This window comes from Megascapheus bottae, chromosome 8 (assembly GCF_031878675.1).
Source record: "Megascapheus bottae isolate mThoBot1 chromosome 8, mThoBot2.hap1, whole genome shotgun sequence".
NCBI classification, from domain to species: domain Eukaryota; kingdom Metazoa; phylum Chordata; class Mammalia; order Rodentia; family Geomyidae; genus Megascapheus; species Megascapheus bottae.
In genome coordinates this window covers 37,190,813-37,210,848 of record NC_143516.1, presented here as the reverse complement: position 1 = coordinate 37,210,848, position 20,036 = coordinate 37,190,813, and the positions used below count along the sequence as shown (strand labels likewise).

The window sequence follows — 20,036 nt, the reverse complement described above, 5'->3', positions numbered from 1 at the left end:
GAGGGGAAAAGCCACAACATTTTTATTTTTAATTTTTAAATCTAGAGACAGATCTGACCTACATATTTTTTTTCTCAGTCATGGAGCTTGAACTCAGGGTCTGGGTGCTGTCCCTGAGCTCTTCAGCTCTAGACTATCGTTCTGCCTCTTTGAGCTTCAACTCCATTTCTGGTTTTTCAGTGGTTTATTGGAGATAGGAGCCTCAGAGACTTTCCTGTCTAGGCTGGCTTTGAACCACAATTCTCAGATCTCAGCCTCATGAATAATTAGGATTATAGGTATGAGCCACCAGTGCCCAGTTCAAGACCTGCATTTTTGGATGTTCCTCTTTAGTGTTAGAGTGTGGTTAGTGCAGGGCCAACAGAGAGATGGGAGACCTGTAAGGATCTCACCAGTAAATGAGAGCATTGAATCTCAGGCAAGGGAGGGGCAGGTAGGATGAGAAAGTGTGCTGTCACAGAGTTGCATGCTGTAAATACAAGGTGTTCCATTCAAGTAAAATGGATCCTCCATTCAGTGCAGAGGTCACAGTGCCTCCCTGACATCTATGGTCCTCCAGGATGCAACTGTGAGTGGGCTTAGGGTGCTGTGACCTAATTCTCAAGATGTTTGCATCACTCCATTGCCCCTTTGCTAGGCCCAGAACACGTCCTCCAATGGTTTTGCCCATATTCTCCCAACATAGTGACATAGCCTTCTGGTACAACTCTCCTCATGTGACACATAGCAGTGTTTACATAGAGAACTATGTGCATCATTTCTCCATTATATAGCTTTGAGAGGCAAACCATGCTTAATCCCAAATATTTGAATGAAACAGGCAGCAAAAATGGTCCACATCTTGACTCCTGTGTCTAAGAGGTATTAGATGAACAGTCTCTTTTTTTTCTCATAACTTAAAACATAACGAATTCTCTGTGTGTAATGTCCATTTGAACCATTAGGACGACGAAGATTGTGTGGACTAACACTTCAAAATCTTTCCGATTCATCCTGCTGAGCTGAGTAATGCAATTTGCTGATCTTTCTGGTAATCCTGTTATGGCTACAAATTGACCAAGAGTTGACAAGGTTTTCCATGTAAAATCCCAGGTGGCAAACAAACTGAAAGATTACATTAATTGAGGCTTTTTCTTGGTTTGTTTACCTTCTTGGCATTTGGGAAGAGCACAGGGATAAATCTGAAATTCATACTTCCTTGCTTTATGAATTCAATCTGCATCTGAAACCAAATAAATAGGAAAGTTTTAATTTTAGGGATGAGGATGAAGCTCAGTAGCACCCACAGTAACAGACCCACATGGCAACTTTATTATGGGTTGCTTATTTGAGTGCCACATAAAATTGTAAGTTCACCCCATTATACATTATGCCATCTACTCATTTGTGAATCATTTATTGAAGACTTATTAAATAGGCCCACACTTTGGGTTTTCAGCATTAGCATATGCTGAGGCTTGCTCACATCAGTTCCTGAGAGCCAATTCTATGTCTAGTGACTTTATAGTGAGAGTACACCTACCATGGAAATGAGTAAGTTCTACAGATTAATTTCTTGTTTTGTTGTGGAGAAACTATGTAGTACAACACCACGGGTCACAGTTCCTGACCTCTCAGAGCCAGCAGTTGAGTCACCAGGTAAACTACCATCCAGAGTGCCGTGGAAAACATTTGAATAGTTGCTGTGCAAGCTCAGAATGGGTACTATCTGTTCTGCATTAAATATTCTGAAGGACATTTACAAGGTCAGGTCTTTGGCTTAGGCAAGAAAAGATAATTTGGATCAAGTAGGGAAGAGAAGGGAGAGCAGAAGGATGTTCTGAGCAGAGGGCAGAGCATACACAAGTATCTGGAGGTGTGGAAGCTTGATTGTGTAGTCCAGGGCAGCTAGCATTGTATGGTGGCTGGAACATAGTGTGATCTTGGCAGAAAGCAGGGAGGTCAGTGGTGAAGAGTTCAGTTAGCCAGCCCTGACGCTCTCATGCCACTTCACTCAGTCACACTGTGGTGGCCCAAGCAGATTTCACTGCCAATGAGTCTATCCAAATCAGAATTTTCCATATCATAGGTGTGCAGAGTCTTCCAAATCGTGAGAATAACACAAGCCCTTAGTCATCTGATGACAGAGAGATGAGGAATTATGTGTTCTCAACTGTCTCATCTTCCAATTGATTTTTGTAACTGAGAAGTCTTCATCATATGTGGGAATAAAACAGAAATGATGCGACAGTGGTGACAACTGGTTACTGAAAAATCACCATAGAAACTCCTCATAAAAACCCACTATCAGATTCACAAACCTATAGTCACAAACACAGACCTGCCACAGGGTGTTTTCTCAGGCCTCTTCAAATATCAGAGAAAAATAAAAACAAAACCAGACAACAAACACATACTTTTAAATGGCTCAGGTACTATGCAACTGGAAATAACAGCCACATGAGTGATCACCTGTAGGTAAAGGTGTAGGGGCTATAAGTTGCAAGTGAAAAGCGGGGCTTATTGTTGACTTCTAGGACTCCATATACTGTAAAGTTTGCTTTGTCCACTCAGCTCTCCAGGCTTTTGAGGGACTAGCCAGTAACAGAATATCTATCTTTTCTCTTGTACCATATATTGGTTGTCTGTGCTACAGTTACTCAAGGACACCTCTCCACTTCTGTCATGTGAAGTTCTTATTGTCCTAGGTCTTCAGCTACCTGGATAGGATCAGGAAGCCAGTGAGGTAGACAATAAGATGCTTCTATATCTGTCCTTTTCAACCTCTTCTATCATGAGGAAGGGGCTAAGACATGGATGCCCAAGAAGCCAATGTTTTAGAACTAATTTGTTTGGAAATAGTTTGGTTACTGCTGGCACAGTGATCCAATCTCTGAGGATGATCTGCATTATTACTGTCTGGTTTTGCACACACCAGCAGAGACAAGTTTTCTCAGGAATTGGCAGGAATCTGGAACCCTTCCTACACACCAGCTGTCAGTTTCAGAGACTGGCAGGTTCTTAAAGATGCCAGCAGGACATTGGGTGTTCTGGGAACATGCAGACATGACGCAGAGAGTCAAGGGATAAAAGCACCTAGAGCCAACCATGACCTTTTAGGTCGGTTTACTTCAGAAGTGACACCTCTTCAGAGTCCTGCCTGTGGGCTGTCAGACAAAAGGCAGGAGTAAAAGGCAGAATTGACTCTTGATGCTAGGCCTTTTGAACGCCAGCACTTTGGCTCAGCTTTTGCTTGGGGCTGATTATAGCTCAATGAGTGATCCACACTTGGTGAAAGAGGAGGCAGAGAGCTTTGAAGACTAGGATGATGGGACAGTTCACCCATTTAACCACCCACCTTTTCTATGCTTCTGACTAATAGGACTGATGGGATTTACCTTCACTTCCCCTAACGTTTCCTTCTAGTCTCAGTGGGCCTTGTATCCACTCCAATGCTTCTCCCTCACGTAGAATGAGAGCTCAAATGGGGCTTATGAGTTCTAGTACAGTGATTTTCAATCTGTACATCTCAAATTCTTTGATTTGGAAGCCTGAGAAACAACCAGCTGTAGCTGAGGTAGAAGTGGGAGGTCCAGAGCCAATCGCATCCCCCAAGCCACCTGCTGGGGACTCCATAGGGCAGTTCGAAAGTCTCAAGTCTAGTCTTGTTTCCTAGTCAAGCAGAAATGGTCTCCACAATGCATCTATAATCACTTAGACCAGGAGGACTGCTATGCCATGGAAGAGCTAGTCCCAAAGCTGGCTGATACTGTCATTCAGAATGTTTTCTCAGATGCTGAATAAGTCTAATTTGCTCTTAACATCTCCCATGATTTCAGTTTGACCCCATAGTGCACTTATGAAGTGGGCTGTTCTTCACTTAACAAGAGCTAAGAACAATCCTTGTGATTACATAGCTGACACATGTCAGATACTTCACAAAAATGCTTCATTTAATCTTCAGAACACTACATATTAGTGACTTATTTGTTTTGATGGTGATGGTGGTGGTGTGTGTATATGTGCTGGTCCTAGGGCTCGGACTCAGGGCTTGAGTACAAACTGCAATCCTCAGATATCAGCCTCCTCAGTAGCTAGGATTCCAGGCATGAGCCAGTGGCATTCAGCTTAGAGACCTGATTTATAAATAGGGACACAGAGGCACAAGATTTAAGCACTTAGGCTCTGATCACACAGCTTGTACAATAGGAAGCAAATGTGAACCAATAGCTTGCACCCTTTCCATTGCCTCTCTGAAAAGATAGGGGACAAAAGACAACACAGCTGCCCCCCCCCGCCCAAGACCTCAGATTTGGGGGGTAAACAGGCAAACCAGCAGGCCACTGATTTCTAGAATCTTGGCTGTCAGAGATCACAGACGGACCTCCCCTTATTACTGACAAGAACAAGCAGTCCTGTCAGAGGTGTAGTGACTTGCTGAAGGTTTCAAAGGTAAACAGAGTGCTGAAGGTTTCAAAGGTAAACAGAGCTGAGGCCTAACATGAGAGGCCTGGGATTCTTTACCCAGCATCATGTTGCCCTCATTTGGTCCGTAATGAAAGACCAGCCTTCCTGGAGAGGGTACACATCTCCCAGGAGTGGCAGGGCGCTTGTGGTCCTCTCGTCACTTACCATTCTATGAATGTACTTAGTATGTAAGCCATGCTCATCCTCGTCCAGCTGCGACTCAGTGCCTTCCACATCCTGTTTGTATTTGGGGCTGATTGCTACGATTATCATCACTGTCTTCTGTTAATTAGAAGGAGAAAGCATGCTTACAGAAGTGGGAGGTGTTGTCCGTTTGGTAAAGGCTGCTGGAAGCTGGCCAATGGAATCGTGTAAGTGTACTCTGCCCTGTGAGCCCCAGAGGGCCTGGGCTCTTCTCCATTGAAAGTGAAAGGCAGACATACTCCAGCCTCCACGCCCCTCCTTCAAGTTTCCCTGCCCAGGACCCCTCAAACAGGCAGAGCAAATGGCACAGAGAGGAGCTCTCCTGAGCAGATGTGCTTTTGCCCACCATTTTCTAAACCATCGCTAGCAGATGTCTAATGAAAGCCTGAATCACTGGGTGAGTCTGCATCATAGGAAAAAAAAAGACATTGCAAGCAGACAGAGAATTAGAAGCCTTCCCTTCTCCCCTACAGCTGGATGTAGCTGTCAGGTTCTGTACTATCCTGCTTTCCCTGTGCATATTAGCACAGTCTGTAGGAACAGACCCTTTAGCACAAAGCAAACATCAGGCTGCAGACAAAGGGAAAAATGAAAGTATTCCAGGGTTCCAACCTGCTAAGACTCCTGTTTGCCTGCTCCCCCACCTTCACTCCCCCCAAACAGAAACAAAAACAAACACTTTGGTCCACAGAAACACCCTGACATGGACACACTGGCAGCAATCAATTTCTATCTTGTTAAAGCACAAAGTGCTGCTGTGGCTGCTATAGATTCTGTCAGTGGAAAACAAATCATGGAGCTGCAAGTAGGCTTCTCAGGGGTGCCATGCTGCACACAGCCTGCAAGACTGCCCAGGAAATTGCTTTACCCTGTCCCATAAAACACTTGGGGTGGCCTCAGATTCAACTGAATTCTGCCTCTCCCTCCCCATGCTCTGCCTTCCTTTCCTCCTTTCCTATTTTGGTCTAGAAATGGTTTGCTCTGATTGTTATCAACCACCTGTGTCTGGTTTGACTGTTATTTCCTGCCTGTGCATGTCCAGGAGAGGGTGACCCCATCCTTCCTCTCCGAGCCTCTGCAGAGTGCCTCCAACAAGAGAGGCTTTGTCCCACTTTCCCAGCTTCAGACTTGGGTGGATATGCCAGAGATTTTTTTTTATACAATAATTTCACAAGCCAATTGTCTTTCTTACCCACCAACCCCCTCTGAATTTTAAAATGTACTTACATCCCGAAGGTAGCGTTCCATCCACTTGATGATATCAATGCCTCGGATTCTATCCTCAAATATGTCTATCTACAAGAAAAAGATGTAGGTGGTGCTCTGAATGAAAAGCTTTCTATGGATGCAGAGCCTGAGAAAACACAAGCAACTACATACATTTACCCTCAAAAGCCTAATCATGCTTTTTGCAAGGAGTACACAAATCCAAAGAAGCAAAGTGCAATGTCCATAAAATTGAGCTTCAACATAATTTCAACATTTTTAAGCATGTATTTAGTATCCATAATTAGGATATAGTCATACACATTGGAATGTGTCTGTGTCTGTGGCTACATAATTGTATTATATTTTTATATCAGTAAGTAAGCTTATAAGCAAGTAGTGTACATTCATTGTGTGTGTGTGTGTGTGTGTGTGTGTGTGTGTGTGTGTTTAACTGAGAATTTTTTTTTTTTTTGCCAGTCCTGGGCTTGAGCTCAGGGCCTGAGCACTGTCCTTGGACTTTCTCAAGGCTAGAGCTCTACCACTTGAGCCTCAGCACATTTTCCGGCTTTTTTTTCTATGTATGTGGTACCGAGGAATTGAACCTGGGTCTTCATGCATGCTAGGCAAGCACTTTAACCACTAGGCCAAACTCCCGGTCCAACTGAGAAATTTTTTAATTTTATTGTCAGGATAATGTATTGTAACTGGAAAATTTGAAAGCAAACATATATCTGGAACTTTAATGGATGTGTATCATTCAAATACTAAAGTACAACTATGGTATTTGACTTTCATTATTCAGGTCCCTATTATAGTATTATTGTCCAGTTTTGATCTACACATTTCAAAGGGGTTGTATGAAACTTGGAGGAGATTCAAAGAACGGGCACAAAAGCAATTACTGAGATGGTAACAAGAAAACATATCATAAAAGTCAAGAATCAGAACTCAGGCACTTGGTAAGATTGGTAACACACATGTCCACCACATAATACAAGCTCAGAATATGATTCTGTGTTGATGGAACAGAATAAAATGAAATAGCTCCAGCTTCTCTGGTTCACTATATACCGTGTTATCTATGTACATACATATGTATATATATACATACATATATATATGTACACACACACACATACACACACACACACACACATATATATATATATATATATATATATGCCAGTTTGGGCTACAGAGATCCTATCTCAAAAACTAGATAGATAGATAGATAGATAGATAGATAGATAGATAGACAGACAGACACTGGCTCTTGACTACATCAGATGATCAAGAGAAATTGTATTTGTCTGTGACTATGTCATTAATCTATTTCTTTTCTTTTCTTTTTGCCAGTCCTGGGTTTGAACTTAGGGCCTCAGCATTGTCCTTGGGCTTTCTCAGGGTTAGAGCTCTACCACTTGAGCCTCAGCACCACTTCCGACTTTTTCTATGTATGTGATACTGAAGATTCAAAGCTAGGTCTTCATGCATGCTAGGCAAGCACTCTGCCATTAGGCCAAACTCCTAGCCCCTCATTAATCTATTTGTATTCTAGGAGAGAGAAACAATGTTATCTCAGGGTTGAGAAGAGCTGGGAAGCTAGGGTTCTACTCTTGGCTCTGGCATTTATCTGTATTTGTAGAAATGTTACTGGAAACTTAACTAATTCTGTGACCTTTATTTGTATTATATGGTTAAACCTACTTCCTGCAATTGTAAAGATCAAAATGAGTTCATATGGACAAAAACATAATCAGAATTCCAGGCATGAAGTAAACACTCAATAAACATAATTATTATTATTCCAGCATCTAAGTTAGTTCCAGTTACTGAGGTAGACATTCTAGGATGTGTGAGATGCTGGGAGTTTTCCATTTGCCTCTTCAGATTTCTACCAAAGCCCACAGCACCTGTTCATGACAATTTCTAGAGCCAAATTTAATTAGTACCACAGACTGTTGCTTTATTTGGAGGTAGGGCCTTTGAGAAGGTAGTTAAGGTAAAAGGAGATCGTATAGGTGAGCCCTAATCCAAAAGGACAGCATAGAAGGAGATTATAACACAGATGTATGTGGACATACAGGATGAACCATGTTAGGACACAGAGAGATCTTGCCATTGACTTGCACTTCCAACCTCCAGAACTATGGGGAAATAAATTTCTATCACTTGAGCCAGTCCATCTGTGTTTGTTCAAGGCACTCCCAAGCTAACTCTTGCATCAACCCTCTTCAGGCTCCAGACAGTTCCTTTGCCTCTTCAGAGGCAGGAACTCCTCTGCTTCCTTTGTATTACACTATTCCCTTTGGATTCCCTAAAAACCTATCCAAAGCTTTGCAACCATTCTTTTATTAAACTTTCCTTAAATTACCATTAAGTGGTTTGTTCTAAAAAGGAGCTTTTAATATAGCAATAGTAACTTAGCTGCTCTGTGATTCTACCACAGACCTTCATGGGATGAGGGTCAAGGACAGATTTAAATTCACCTTTAACAGCCCCTGTGTAGAGGCTGAAACCAGGCACTAGTGACCAAATCTGTAATCCTAGCTACTTGGGAAGCTAAGAACAGAAGAATCAAGGCTCAAAGCCAGCTAAGCAGAAAAGTTAAGGAGATGCCTTCTCAGCCCATAGCTAGGAACAGTAGCATGTGCCCACCATCATCCTGAGCTATATGGGAGGCTGAGATTGGAAGGACCTCAGTATCAGGCCAATCCAGGCAGAAAAGTAAATGAGCCTCTATTTCTACCAAGGGTAGCTGAGTACAGTGGTGTAAACTTATGATCCCAGCAACTATGGGAATCCTATAATAGGTGAATATGACTCAAAGTATGCAAAGTGAGACACTGTCCTAAAAATAAGCAGTGAAAAAGTGGAGCTGGAGGTATGGTTCAGTGCTGTCTCACTAGCCTGACAAGCATGAGGCTTTGAGTTCAAACATCTGGTAACCACAAAAAAGGGGGGTGGGGAGAAGAAAACAAAAGCAAAAAAAAGAAAGAAAGAGAAAAGAAAATCTGGCTGTTCTCCAGGAGCAATTAGTTTCTTGGAAAAGATGAAATGTAAGATCTCTTCTGAAGTGTTGACCTTACAGCTTGTAATTTGATTTTTAAGGTCACAGTTGCTATAGTGCTTTCTTATTTCAGCAATGAGAACCCAAAACATTGAAATATACGTAACTGTGAAGCTGGATTGTATAAATTGTGAACAATTTTTAAAACTTTAAGTACTCCTAATTTTAAAAATCAATTTATGGAATAAAAAATAAAAATTGTTTTTAAAAAAGGCTAAGTAACCTCTGTACCCTTCAATTTCAAAGCCTCCTTCTTTACTATTCAACAGCTCTAGTCTTCCATCACCCCCCATTTTTTTTTCCCACTATCACAAATACCTATGAGAGACCTCTGGAGGGAAAAGAAGTGATCTCAGTGAAGAAAGTCAGTTTCCTAAGTAGCAACTGAAGTATTTATTTATCTTAAGAAAAAATAAATGTGCATAGTTTTGAGTTGTACTGTTTCAGGCTAAGGCAGAGGACAGGAAGCACTTGAGATTCTCCAGGCCAAAATTGGAGCAGGGCTGGATTAGGTCTGTTTCCTCTAGAACTAGACTCCAGCAGCCAAAAGCCCAGCCATGTTCAGCTATATCAGGTATGGAAGAGCCGCTCTGTGCAGTGAGGGACCCATGTTGCCAGGATTCTACTTTTGTAGAATCCTGAACTCAGTTATAACCTTGCTTGGTAAGCAGATGACCATGGTGAATGAATCCTGCAGCTTCCTGTACCACAGGAAGCACACCAAAGTGAGCATGACCAGCAAAGGGACAAAGGGACAAAGTACAGCAAGAAGTTGGCTTTTCCTTCATCAAGGCCAGCTTCATACATGGGGAGACATTGGCACTGTTTAGAGGTATCCTGGATCATTCAAGAAGCATATGGGGGAAAGTGCCCTGGACTCTGGGTAGTTTAAGATCTAGAAATTAAATCGGCAAGCATTATTTTCAAAATCATATAAATAAAATTGTTTAAAACACCAACAACTATTCATACTTTTGTCCTCACTTTGACACTTCAATTTTCTCCTTGGATGAAATACTCACTGCAGTTTGGAAGCCATTTACCAGCAAAAAGTTCACAAATTTCACCACTTCCATGGCTGTGTCCATAGAATAAGTGATAAAGACTTTTCCTAGGAGAAATGGTTCATATTTGTTAGAAACTAGTCAGATTTTATTCTGTAGAACACTTCCAAACATTTTACAATGTCTTTTGTCCTTTTAGAAAATAGGAAACTGATTGAGGGTGGTCTAAGGGCTATGCTTACAGTAGCTCTTCAGAACAAGAGACTGGCGCCTGACTTGGGGTGTGCTCACTGATTCAGTGTGAAGGGAAGTTGAAGGGATAGTGGAGAGCAAAGCGTAGCTAAGCCTCAGAGATCTTCTGAAAAACCACATGAGGCTGTAAGAGAAAAAAAAAAATATCTACCTCCCAGATCCCAGGGGCCTTAAGCTGAAGCCACTGCCTTATTTCCTGGAGACTCTTGGCAGTGTGCCCAAAGGAAAATGCACAGCAGGCCAAGAAGCTAAAGCTTGCTAAGGGCCACCCAGCAGTGTCCTTTCTGATATTCTCAACTGCCCTGAACTGGGGTTATATCAGCAAGTGGAGCAAGTTGGAGGAAAGGGAGAAAGCATTTCCTAAAGTGAGAAAATATTTCCTTGCCACCGCCTCCCCCTCAACCCATCAACTTACTTTTGGAGAAAAGCCAGGAAGATAAAACGGACTAATATATAGCTTAGAAATGTTAGTAAAATGTCAGCAGGTTGAAGGAGAGACACAGGCTCAGGATAGTCCAACATCACAGACTCAGACTCGCCTCTGTCTGTCTATCTGTCTGTCTGTCTTTTCCCTCTATCAGAGTCTCCCCCCCAACCCTCTCTCTCCTTCTCCCTCCCTCCCTCCCTCCCTCCCTCCCTCCCTCCCTCCCTCCCTCCCTCCCTCTCTCTCTCTCTCTCTCTCTCTCTCTCTCTCTCTCTCTCTCTCTCTCTCTCTCTCTTTCTCTCTCTCCCCAGCAGATACTACAAGTTTATTCAAGTTTATTCCAGACAAGTTTATTCTAGCCAGGATGAGAACCCGTGGTTTCTCAGACTAAAGTCTTGGGGTAATTACCTGACTAGCATTTCAATATGAGAGATGAGTAATTCCTGTTTGGAATTCCTGTTTAGTTTGGAATGAACTGGCTTAAGAATCTAATAATTCTGCCTCCTCCATCCCTTCCTCCTGCCTCTGGATAAAGAGTATAGAAGAGAGAGCTAAAGAGGGAAATGTGACTCTGTATATATTCATTTGTGCGTAGACTTTCACTTTTTGTAAACACACCTCAGATGGTACTGTCATATAAGCATATTTCAATAGCCAGCCATATTGATTCATTGATTTATTGTCTTCTTAATACTTACTACACACTCCATTTCTATGAAAGTAATTTTATGACTCACTTTCTGGATTATAAGATAGACATAATTCATATATTGATGTTACAAGTACACAGGGCAGCATCTATTCTCTCCAGAAACGTTCAAATTTAATTGTATAAAACTGTAGGAATTCTAGAAATTAACATTGTTGAATTAAAACAGCATCATATCATTTTCATAGAAATGTTTCAGAGTTGTAAATGATTGAAGAGTGGAAATCCCCCAAAGGAAATTAGCAAATGCAAAAGGCTTCAAGTTCTCTTCAGTCTCCTGGAGCTGGAAAGAGCATATTAGAAATACCTGAGCCTCCCTTGCAAGCACAACAGGCAAAAATTTCGCAAGTAATGGCTGTTTTAAGATTTTTGGATCTATCCTGACTGACCTTACTTTGAGAACATTTTGGTGATATTTCAGCATTTCTGGTTCTGGCAGCAAAATGTGGAAAAAGAATCGTCACTTGATACTTAGTCCAATGTTTCTTTAAATAAAAGGCTTAGTTTGCATTTGGTTGTGAAAGTGTGGAGAATGTGAGACCATTTTTCTCCCCCAAAAGATTGCTCATTCCTACAGGAAATGACCTCGTTGATGGCTGCTGCTTAATTTATGGTGCAACACTAGGTCTCTGTCCAATGCCACATGGACATCCAATCAATTTACCCAGGGACAAGTCCATTCAAGAGCATCATTTAGAAGAGGAAAAAATGTTGAGGTTATTTGTTGTTGGATTATGTGTTGAAGAAAATCTCTCAGTAGGCAGTTTGGAAGCATTATTTATAGTGTCAAAATTGCTCAAAACATTCACATGAAATGCTGGTTACTTTTCCAGCAATAAGCAAAACGTAAGTAAAGTTTATTTCACTGAGTATAGTAGGAATATCTGAGTTGATAGAAGAGTGACCAAGAAGTCCTCTCAAAGCACAGACCTGACAAGAAGGAGAAAAACCGCACTGTGAACAACTTACGTAATTCTTCTGGCAAATTGCTTGTTTTCAGGGTTCCTCTGATTGGAGGGTTACTAGGGGGTCTGGGTATAGCAATGGGGGATGGAGCCTGGGGACCACCAGGTCTCAGCTCTGCAGGGTATTCCAAGGACTGCTGAGGAGCTCCAGTGCCAGTGGGTGGCAAGTGATGAAACTGGTCCCTGAGGAAGGAACATATCTACATCAATTTTTACTTTTATTTTATTTTTTTTGTAAAGGCAAACCTGGAAGGAGAGAAAGTCTTTAAGAACTGGAAAGAGACCAGTGTACTTGTGTACTCTCCCCGCCCCCCCACCTCTATTTCCTATCTGAGACAGAGAAGAGGAGAGCTGGGCGGTGTTTCCACCAGTAAGCACTTCACCTGGTTGCCATATGTACGACCTGGGCTAGGGGCTGAAAGGGGAAGCAGGATTTGATTTCTCTATTTAAGATTGTCTGACTGGGAAAATAAGTCCCATGTTCAGAGCCGGGCAATGGTCATCCACCAAACAAAATGGAACTTGGGGTGAAAGACATTTTATCCACATTAAAAAGACATGGCTGGGGCTGGGAGTTTGGCCTAGTGGTAGAGTGCCTGCCTAGCTTGCACGAAGACCCGGGTTCGATTCCTTGGTACCACATACTTAGAAAATGCCAGAAGTGGTGCTGAGGCTCAAGTGGTAGAGTTCTAGCCTTGAGAAAAATCCAAGGACAGTGCTCAGGCCCTCAACTTAAGCCCAAGACTGGCAAAAAAAAAAAAAGGACATGGCTTTCGACTCATGATACAACTTGAATTATGCACCAAAAGATTTTTTTTAAACATATAGGTCCAAAAGCATTTATGTTATTAATATATGAATCAAGATATGATTTTGAAGAACCTTTGAAGAAGCTTTTCCACACTGTGATGACAAATAATATGGCATAGCACCTTTATAAGCATTGTGTTGGCCAGAGAATCCCAGGGGTGACTAACCAGATGCACACATGTAGATCTGGAAGGCAGAAGGAAATGGAGATCCAGTTCCTTCCATGTCTATGCTTTCTATTGGCAAGTTGTGGTGAGGTGCTGATTTTTCGCCTCAGTGTCCTATGATCAGCTTCCCATATGTGAAGGCCAGGGATGGAAAGCTACCTTTTGCCAGCATATCAGACAGGCCCAGAATGGATCTACTGGCTGCGTCAATCACTTGCAGTCAGGTCAGCTTTCTGATTTCCACATTCCTGAGTGCCAGAGGAGGCAAGTTTTTCCCAGGGGTTCCATTCTGTGGGGAGGCTTCCGGATTTTTCCCTGAAGCCCAGCCACAAGTTCACTCCTGAAATCTCTTAACAATTTTGTAAGCATCCAATTCTCTATTTAAAATCTTTTCTGCTTAAAATCGCTAGAACTGTGTTATGTGACTGACTCCCACATGGTAAAGAGGCTAAAACTATATGTACTTATTTCTTTAAAAATGGAAATAAATGTGGCAATAGGTAAATATGAAATCTGGGTAGTAGGAACAAAAATGTTTGTTATATGTTTGAAATTATTTTGTATTATAAATTTTTTAATGTTTTGATTACAAATGTTTAGGTATATGCCTGATTTTGTAGACTATTATGGAGATTATGGTAAGGTAAACTTTCTATATGTAGGTTCTATTCCAAATTAACTTCTTTACTTGAACTCAGTATTCATTATCCTAAAACAATAAGATAAATCAAGGATACAGCAGCAGGCTTAAACTGATGCTGACACAAAAAAAACCACAATTGTTCTGTACTAACTCTTCTGTAAATATTAAATTATTTTGAAATAAAAGCTCATTTTAAACATTAAGATTCCTATAACACCAGACTTATTTCATAAAGATTCTTAAGTTTTGATGCTTGTTTTCTTGGAGTTTTAGATAATTTTTCCACGAGTGAAATTCCACTGAAAAAAAAAAGAAAGAAAGAAAGAAGAGAGTTGGTAGAATTTTCCATAAATGGGAAATATCAAGTAGGCCCCTTATTTGTCATTGTTAATAAAATGCCCCCCTCTCCCTCCTTCCCTCCTTCTCCCCCTCTCTCTTTCTCTCTCTCTCTCTCTGTCTCTGTCTCTCTCTCTTTCTCTGTCTCTCTCTCTCTGTCTCTCTGTCTCTCTCTCTCTCTCTCTGTTTCTTGTCAGTTCTGGAGCTTGGACTCAAGCCTAAGCACTGCCCCTTGGGCTTTCTCAAGGCTAGTGCTCTACCATTTCAACCATAGCACCACTTCTTGCTTTTTCTGTGTATGTGATACCAAGGAATCGAATGTGGGGCTTCATGCATGTTAGGCAAGCACGCTACCACTAGGCTACAACCCCCGCCCGGCCTTTTGTTCTTTCATAAAACTTTTCAGTGAATTGCCAATTTCTATATTTCTGAAAAGGCCACTTTAACTGGATCTTTATATATCATCCTGTTCGCTAAGAAGAGAATATAGTACTCAATGGCATATGAAAGTTGTACTTGCACAAGAGTAAGTAACTAGTGTACTTTCTTTCTGATTTTGTCATTAATTAGACAGCCCCATTTACCTGAGTCTTATATATTTTAGACCCATAAATTAAGAGAAAAGAAAACTTGAAATTGTGTCAAAAGAGGGCACTGAGGCCAACATGACTGGTGTGTTTTGGGAGGTCCCCCCTGTAGGTTGTTTGGGTGAGTGGGCAGTGTTGTGAGGGGAGGTGCAGTGGAGCCTTTCTGGTAGGATCTGTGGGGAAGCAGTGACATCATGGCGGGTGCATCCCTGGGAAGTAATTGTATCCTCATGGACTCTAGTTGACTCAGATGAGAGAGTGGTTATAAAGGAACAAGAGTAAAAGCTGTCGAGGAGGTGAAAGCAATAGAGGGTTAGTCTTGAGCAAAATATATGCATGGGTGGAATGCTGTGGTGAAACTGGTGTAATTAAGACATAATTTTTAAAAAATGATAGGAAAGTCAGTCTTGGTTGGGGGAAGCACCAACAGGAAAGGATTGGGCTAAAAATAAATAACAGTGAATGAGGATGAGTATGTTCAAAGTGGTTTGTTTGCATGTGTTATGACAAGAGCGGTGAAACCCCTTGAAATTGTTTCTAGTTGAAGTGAGGAGGAGTGTAAGGGGAATTGATATAGAAGATGAGGGTGATACTGTATGAATGTGTACAAATGTCACAATGAGCCCTTTCCCCCTTGTGAAACTAATATGTATAAACCAATTTTTACTTTAAAAAGAGCACATCTCCACAGACTTTATGGAATGTGACTATAATTATAACTAAAGGAAGTTTTCTGTCAGGAAAAAGAACAAGTCTAAAACACTGGATAAGATGTACATGGCTATAATCTTCCTGAATCAGGAGAATTGTGAGTTCAAGACCAGTCTGGGCAACATAGCAAAACAAAAACAAAACACATAGACAAGCCTGTGTCTCCTTGGTTTTTCTGTGGCATGCTATTTCTCTACAGTCTCTCCTCTCACTGTGATTCCATCCACTCTAAAGCCACTCAGTCAAGGGGGTCTCACCAGAGCCTAAACAGAACTGTGAGCTGAATAAATCCACTAGGCTCCAGATATTTTGATGTAGCAAAACAAAATACAAAAGGATTAGAAAGCTAATGTCATGAAAAAACAAATACTTTTCAAGCATAGACACCCACTATGTGTGAATGTTTTATTTTTTAAAAATGAAACAGTTTATTTTAAAGTTCAACTGGAAATTAAAGGAAGAAATAGGTTTGAACGAGAATACAAATTAGGAAAATGAAAAAGAACTTGCTAAAATTTGGAGTTGGTCACACAATCAAAATCTATTTGGTGGACTGAAAGTTCAGTTGATCTGAAATTCAAAGAAGGGGATGTAACTTAGAGAACATTGTGAGAACTTTTCCTTGAAGACAATATTGACTGGTCATATCGGACTTAATCAACAGATCCTTGTCAGCCATCTTCCACTTCATCCGAGCTGAAAGATTTAGACTGCGTATTCCACAGTGTGACTCTGACTGGGAAGTAAACCTTTAGGGGACTTAATATACCCTTAGTGGCATCGCATAATTCTTTTTCAGAAATGTGTGAAGGAAGCTGGGTCACACTTACTGATACCTTGGAAGCCTTGGAAAGGAGCAGTCTCTTTGTGCAGGCCTCTCTTCTTGGCCCTGGGCGCTGGGGTAATTCGGGATGACCTTCTGTACAGGGTGCAAGCCCCTTACCATTGCTCCAGGCACAACTGGCTGGACCACCTGCTGGTAGGCTGTTCGGGGGAAGTGCTGGCCATCTGTAGGTAAAGACAACAAGGAGAACAGGGACGATGGCTTCCAGCTTGATTGTGTGAAAGGAGAAAGAGACAGCTCAATGAAATGCTTGTCTTGATGGCAACTGCGGTGTTGGTCATCACTTCCGTGTTATATGCTGGACCACTAGGTTTCGTGAAACAGACACACTTTTTTTCCTAAACAAAAGCCTTGATGAATTCATGAGTTTGGCATTCTAATTAGAAATGTCAAAAAGCTGTCAAAAACTTGATTTTTTTTTAAGAACGGTATTTTGTGGTATTAGCATTTGAAGTTAGAACCTTATGCTTAGTAATTTATAATTTGGAGTACTCCATAATATGTGTGTGTGTGTGTGTGTGTGTGTGTGTGTGTGTGTGTGTGTGTGTGTGTGTGGGTGGAGGAGTTAACTGTTTTTTGACCCAATTTTGCCTCAAACTGTCTTCCCCATCTCCTTTTCTGAGCAGCTCGGATTACAAGCACGAGCCATCATACCTAGCCCTCTATTTTAACAGGTCACTTAGGATAATCTAACTGTGAAGTATCCAAGCAGTTGGCAACACCTTCCAACTTCCCTGGTGTCTTGTTAAAGCCTGTGTGTACTTGGAGTTGTGGCAATTTGAAGAAGGCAGGAATTGGAGTAAAGCTAAGGCTGACAGGTACGGATGTGAATCTGTAACCCAGGAGTGAGTTGGCCCCAGCCAGGCCCATAAGGAGCAGAGTCACAAGGTAACAAGGGCAGCTTGACTGTTCGGGTGAGAGAACTGAAGAGAGGTTCGGAGGAGGGACAGGGAGAGCACCCTACAGGTGAGAAGAGGGCCTAGAGGAGCTTACTTACCTAAGCCAAAACGACACTGAAGAAAGCCAACTGCATAGACCTACACCATGGACCTTAAGCCCTTCCTTGTGACCCCATGCGCTGCCACCTGTGCCTGGGTAAGCAGTACAATGATCCAGGGATAAGATAAGGAGCCTTGGGGTTTTTGTTTTGTTTTGTTTTTAGTGTTCTTAATTCTTTCAAGACTGCCTGTTATGCAAGTAAGCTATGTAAATAGGACTCATGTGGGGATGAACAATGAAATAAAGCAAGAAAATAACAGATAAAGTGGATAAGAAACAGATGGGATGGTGAGAATGTGACTTTTAAAGGAAAATTGAGTGGAATGATGGCTTCAGGTGTAGAACAGAAGACAAATAATATGTACACTCACTGGTATGGCTGTCTCAGGTCCCCACACTGTGCATACAGGGAAACTTAGTTGGATGGCCCTGGTAATAGTCCTCAGTCAATCTCTCATGCCTGGTCTGATTCCCTGAAGTCAGTCAGCCTATTGTTTGTTTTGGCTTTTATATCAGGCTGGTCCTGCCTTGCCAGGTTTCCTCTGACAAAAGTGACCCTGTCTCTCTAATCCAAGCTGTCTCTTGACTCTGAACTTTTATATTATTGCTTAGGTCTGGTTGTGGCAGAGAAGGGAGGAAGAGAGATTTGCCCAGGCTTATCCCAGAGGTGCTGGGATATAGCCAAATAGGCTGACAAGGAAACCAGGATTTGGCTGGGAGCTCAAAGAATGGGGAGTTAGGGAGGAGACAGATTGTCATTGGGAGGTTTATGCAGCAGGACAGGTTCATGCTACAGTGCCACTACATCAGTCATCAGATAGAGGCTTGCCCTGTTAGTTCGGTCTTTCATGAGTGGACCACGCTGTAGCTGCAACTCCATCTTACAGGAGCTGGTTCCTCCTCTTGGTCTCATCTCTTAGGACACATTTGGTGGCTCACCAAGCCCTACCTTCATCCTGAATATCTGGTCCTCACCGCTGGGACCCTAGTTTACCATCTTCTCTTCTTAGAATGTTTTTGCCTTAGATCCTCAAAGACCGGTTTCTAATCATTCAGGACTCTCCCAGATGTCACTTGTTCAGAGTTCTATCTCTCCATATTCTCCCACCCTCTTTTTATTATCTACATCACTCTTAGAGTGTCACTTACATTTCAGCTTCTTGCCCACTTTCCATAGTAGAATGTAAGCTCTGCAAAAGTAGGGACCATATCTGTTTGCCATGATCTTATCAACTATATTATGGTCACACTGGCAAAATGAAGTCTGAGTGGCTATGAAGCCGACTTACACACAGAACAGAAGCCATTTCCAATGGCTTGTTAGGTTTCATGTCTTCTAGACTGTCTACTTCTCATTAGCTATCCCTCCCTCCCTCTCCTCTCTCCCTTCCTTCCTTCCTTCCTTCCTTCCTTCCTTCCTTCCTTCCTTCCTTCCTTCCTTCCTTCCTTCCTTCCTTCCTTCCTTCCTTCTCTGTCTCTTTGCCTTTTTGATCCTTCCTTCCTTCCTTTCTTTCTTTCTTCCTTTCTTTCCTTCTTTCTTAGTATTTTTCTCAAAAAGTAGGAAGATGGAAGCGTCAAAGAGGAAAAACTGCCAGTGGCCTTGAAAGCTTTTCCAAGAGTTGGATTTCAAGTGAAGTTTTTAATCTTTGGAGCCATTTTGCTTCCATATCCATTAATGAGTGAGTAATAACATTTTATTTGCTTTAAAAAGACTACCAAAGTCTAATCATAAGGTTTGTTTCTTTTCCATAAAGCGGATGTTAGTGCTGTTAATCAAAAGCCTTTGAATCAAGGTCATATGATTTTGAACAGATTATTTGCCGCACAACATGTTTTTGTCTCATAGCAACAAATTATGTCATTAAAATCACTAAGGCATGTGGGCTAAGTGTTTGATTAGCTGTAACTTTCATTTCTGAAATGGCCACCTGTGGTTAAAAAAAGTTATACCAGTTTATATGGGCAGATGAAAATGATCTGCTTCATTGATTTTTAAAATTAGAGGACTGGCAATGAAATCTTCTATGATGTCCTTTCATTGCTTAAAACAAAGAAATACTTCATATCAGGGATTCAACCAAACTATAAGCTTTCCCTTTTATGAACGAAATTGGCTTTGCCTGGAAATTTGGTTGTTGGATTAGGAAATTGCTAGATTAAAAAGTATGATTATTAGATGAATGACTATATTTTTACTACTCAAGGTTTCATCATTGTGAAGCATGATCACAAGCAAGCTACACTTGTTTAAACAGACATTGTGTATAATAATGGCTAACCTTTATTGGTCCTTTGCTATGTGCTAGATACTGTTGTAGGTTCCTCAGTGAGGATTATAGAGTTTGATTCCCTCATTTTCTTAAGAAAAGTCTTATTGGAAAAAATGAAAATTCCTCAAGGTAGGCCTTGAATCCTTCCTCTGGCATGTCATTCTGACTCTGCTTACCTCATTGTCTTGCTTTTGATATTTTAACAATGTCCCTTAACTTTCTCATCTTTTAGGTTTCAGTTCAACATTCTGCAAAGAGACCATCTTGGTGAGATGGCCTGACAATGATCACTCCAAGACACAAGTCTTTCCAGTACAGCATGTGTAATTTTTTGTTGTTGTGGGTGGTAGTTGTGGGGCTTGAACTCAGGGTCTGGGTGCTGTCCC

The 20,036-nt window shown here is 41.6% G+C and overlaps 1 protein-coding gene and 1 long non-coding RNA gene across 6 annotated transcripts in view; one reads left to right on the top strand and one right to left on the bottom strand.

The window, feature by feature from the left end:
• Positions 1-20,036, bottom strand: part of Traf3ip2 (TRAF3 interacting protein 2) — a 40,973-nt gene that overhangs the window by 2,079 nt on the left and 18,858 nt on the right. For 2 of the 4 annotated variants that reach the window (XM_090338269.1, XM_090338271.1), the window contains 6 exons: positions 16,374-16,545; positions 12,288-12,466; positions 9,952-10,040; positions 5,878-5,946; positions 4,612-4,728; positions 1,148-1,222 (listed from right to left, as the gene is read on the bottom strand). In XM_090338269.1, coding sequence (XP_090194395.1) covers positions 1,148-1,222; positions 4,612-4,728; positions 5,878-5,946; positions 9,952-10,040; positions 12,288-12,466; positions 16,374-16,545 — 701 coding nt within the window. Of the gene's footprint in view, positions 1-1,147; positions 1,223-4,611; positions 4,729-5,877; positions 5,947-9,951; positions 10,041-12,287; positions 12,467-16,367; positions 16,546-20,036 lie in introns of all 4 variants that reach the window. The other 2 variants (XM_090338268.1, XM_090338270.1) reach the window with 2 other exon arrangements.
• The window catches only part of LOC150059791 (uncharacterized), an 89,806-nt gene that overhangs the window by 52,585 nt on the left and 17,185 nt on the right, over positions 1-20,036 (top strand). The window lies entirely within an intron of this gene.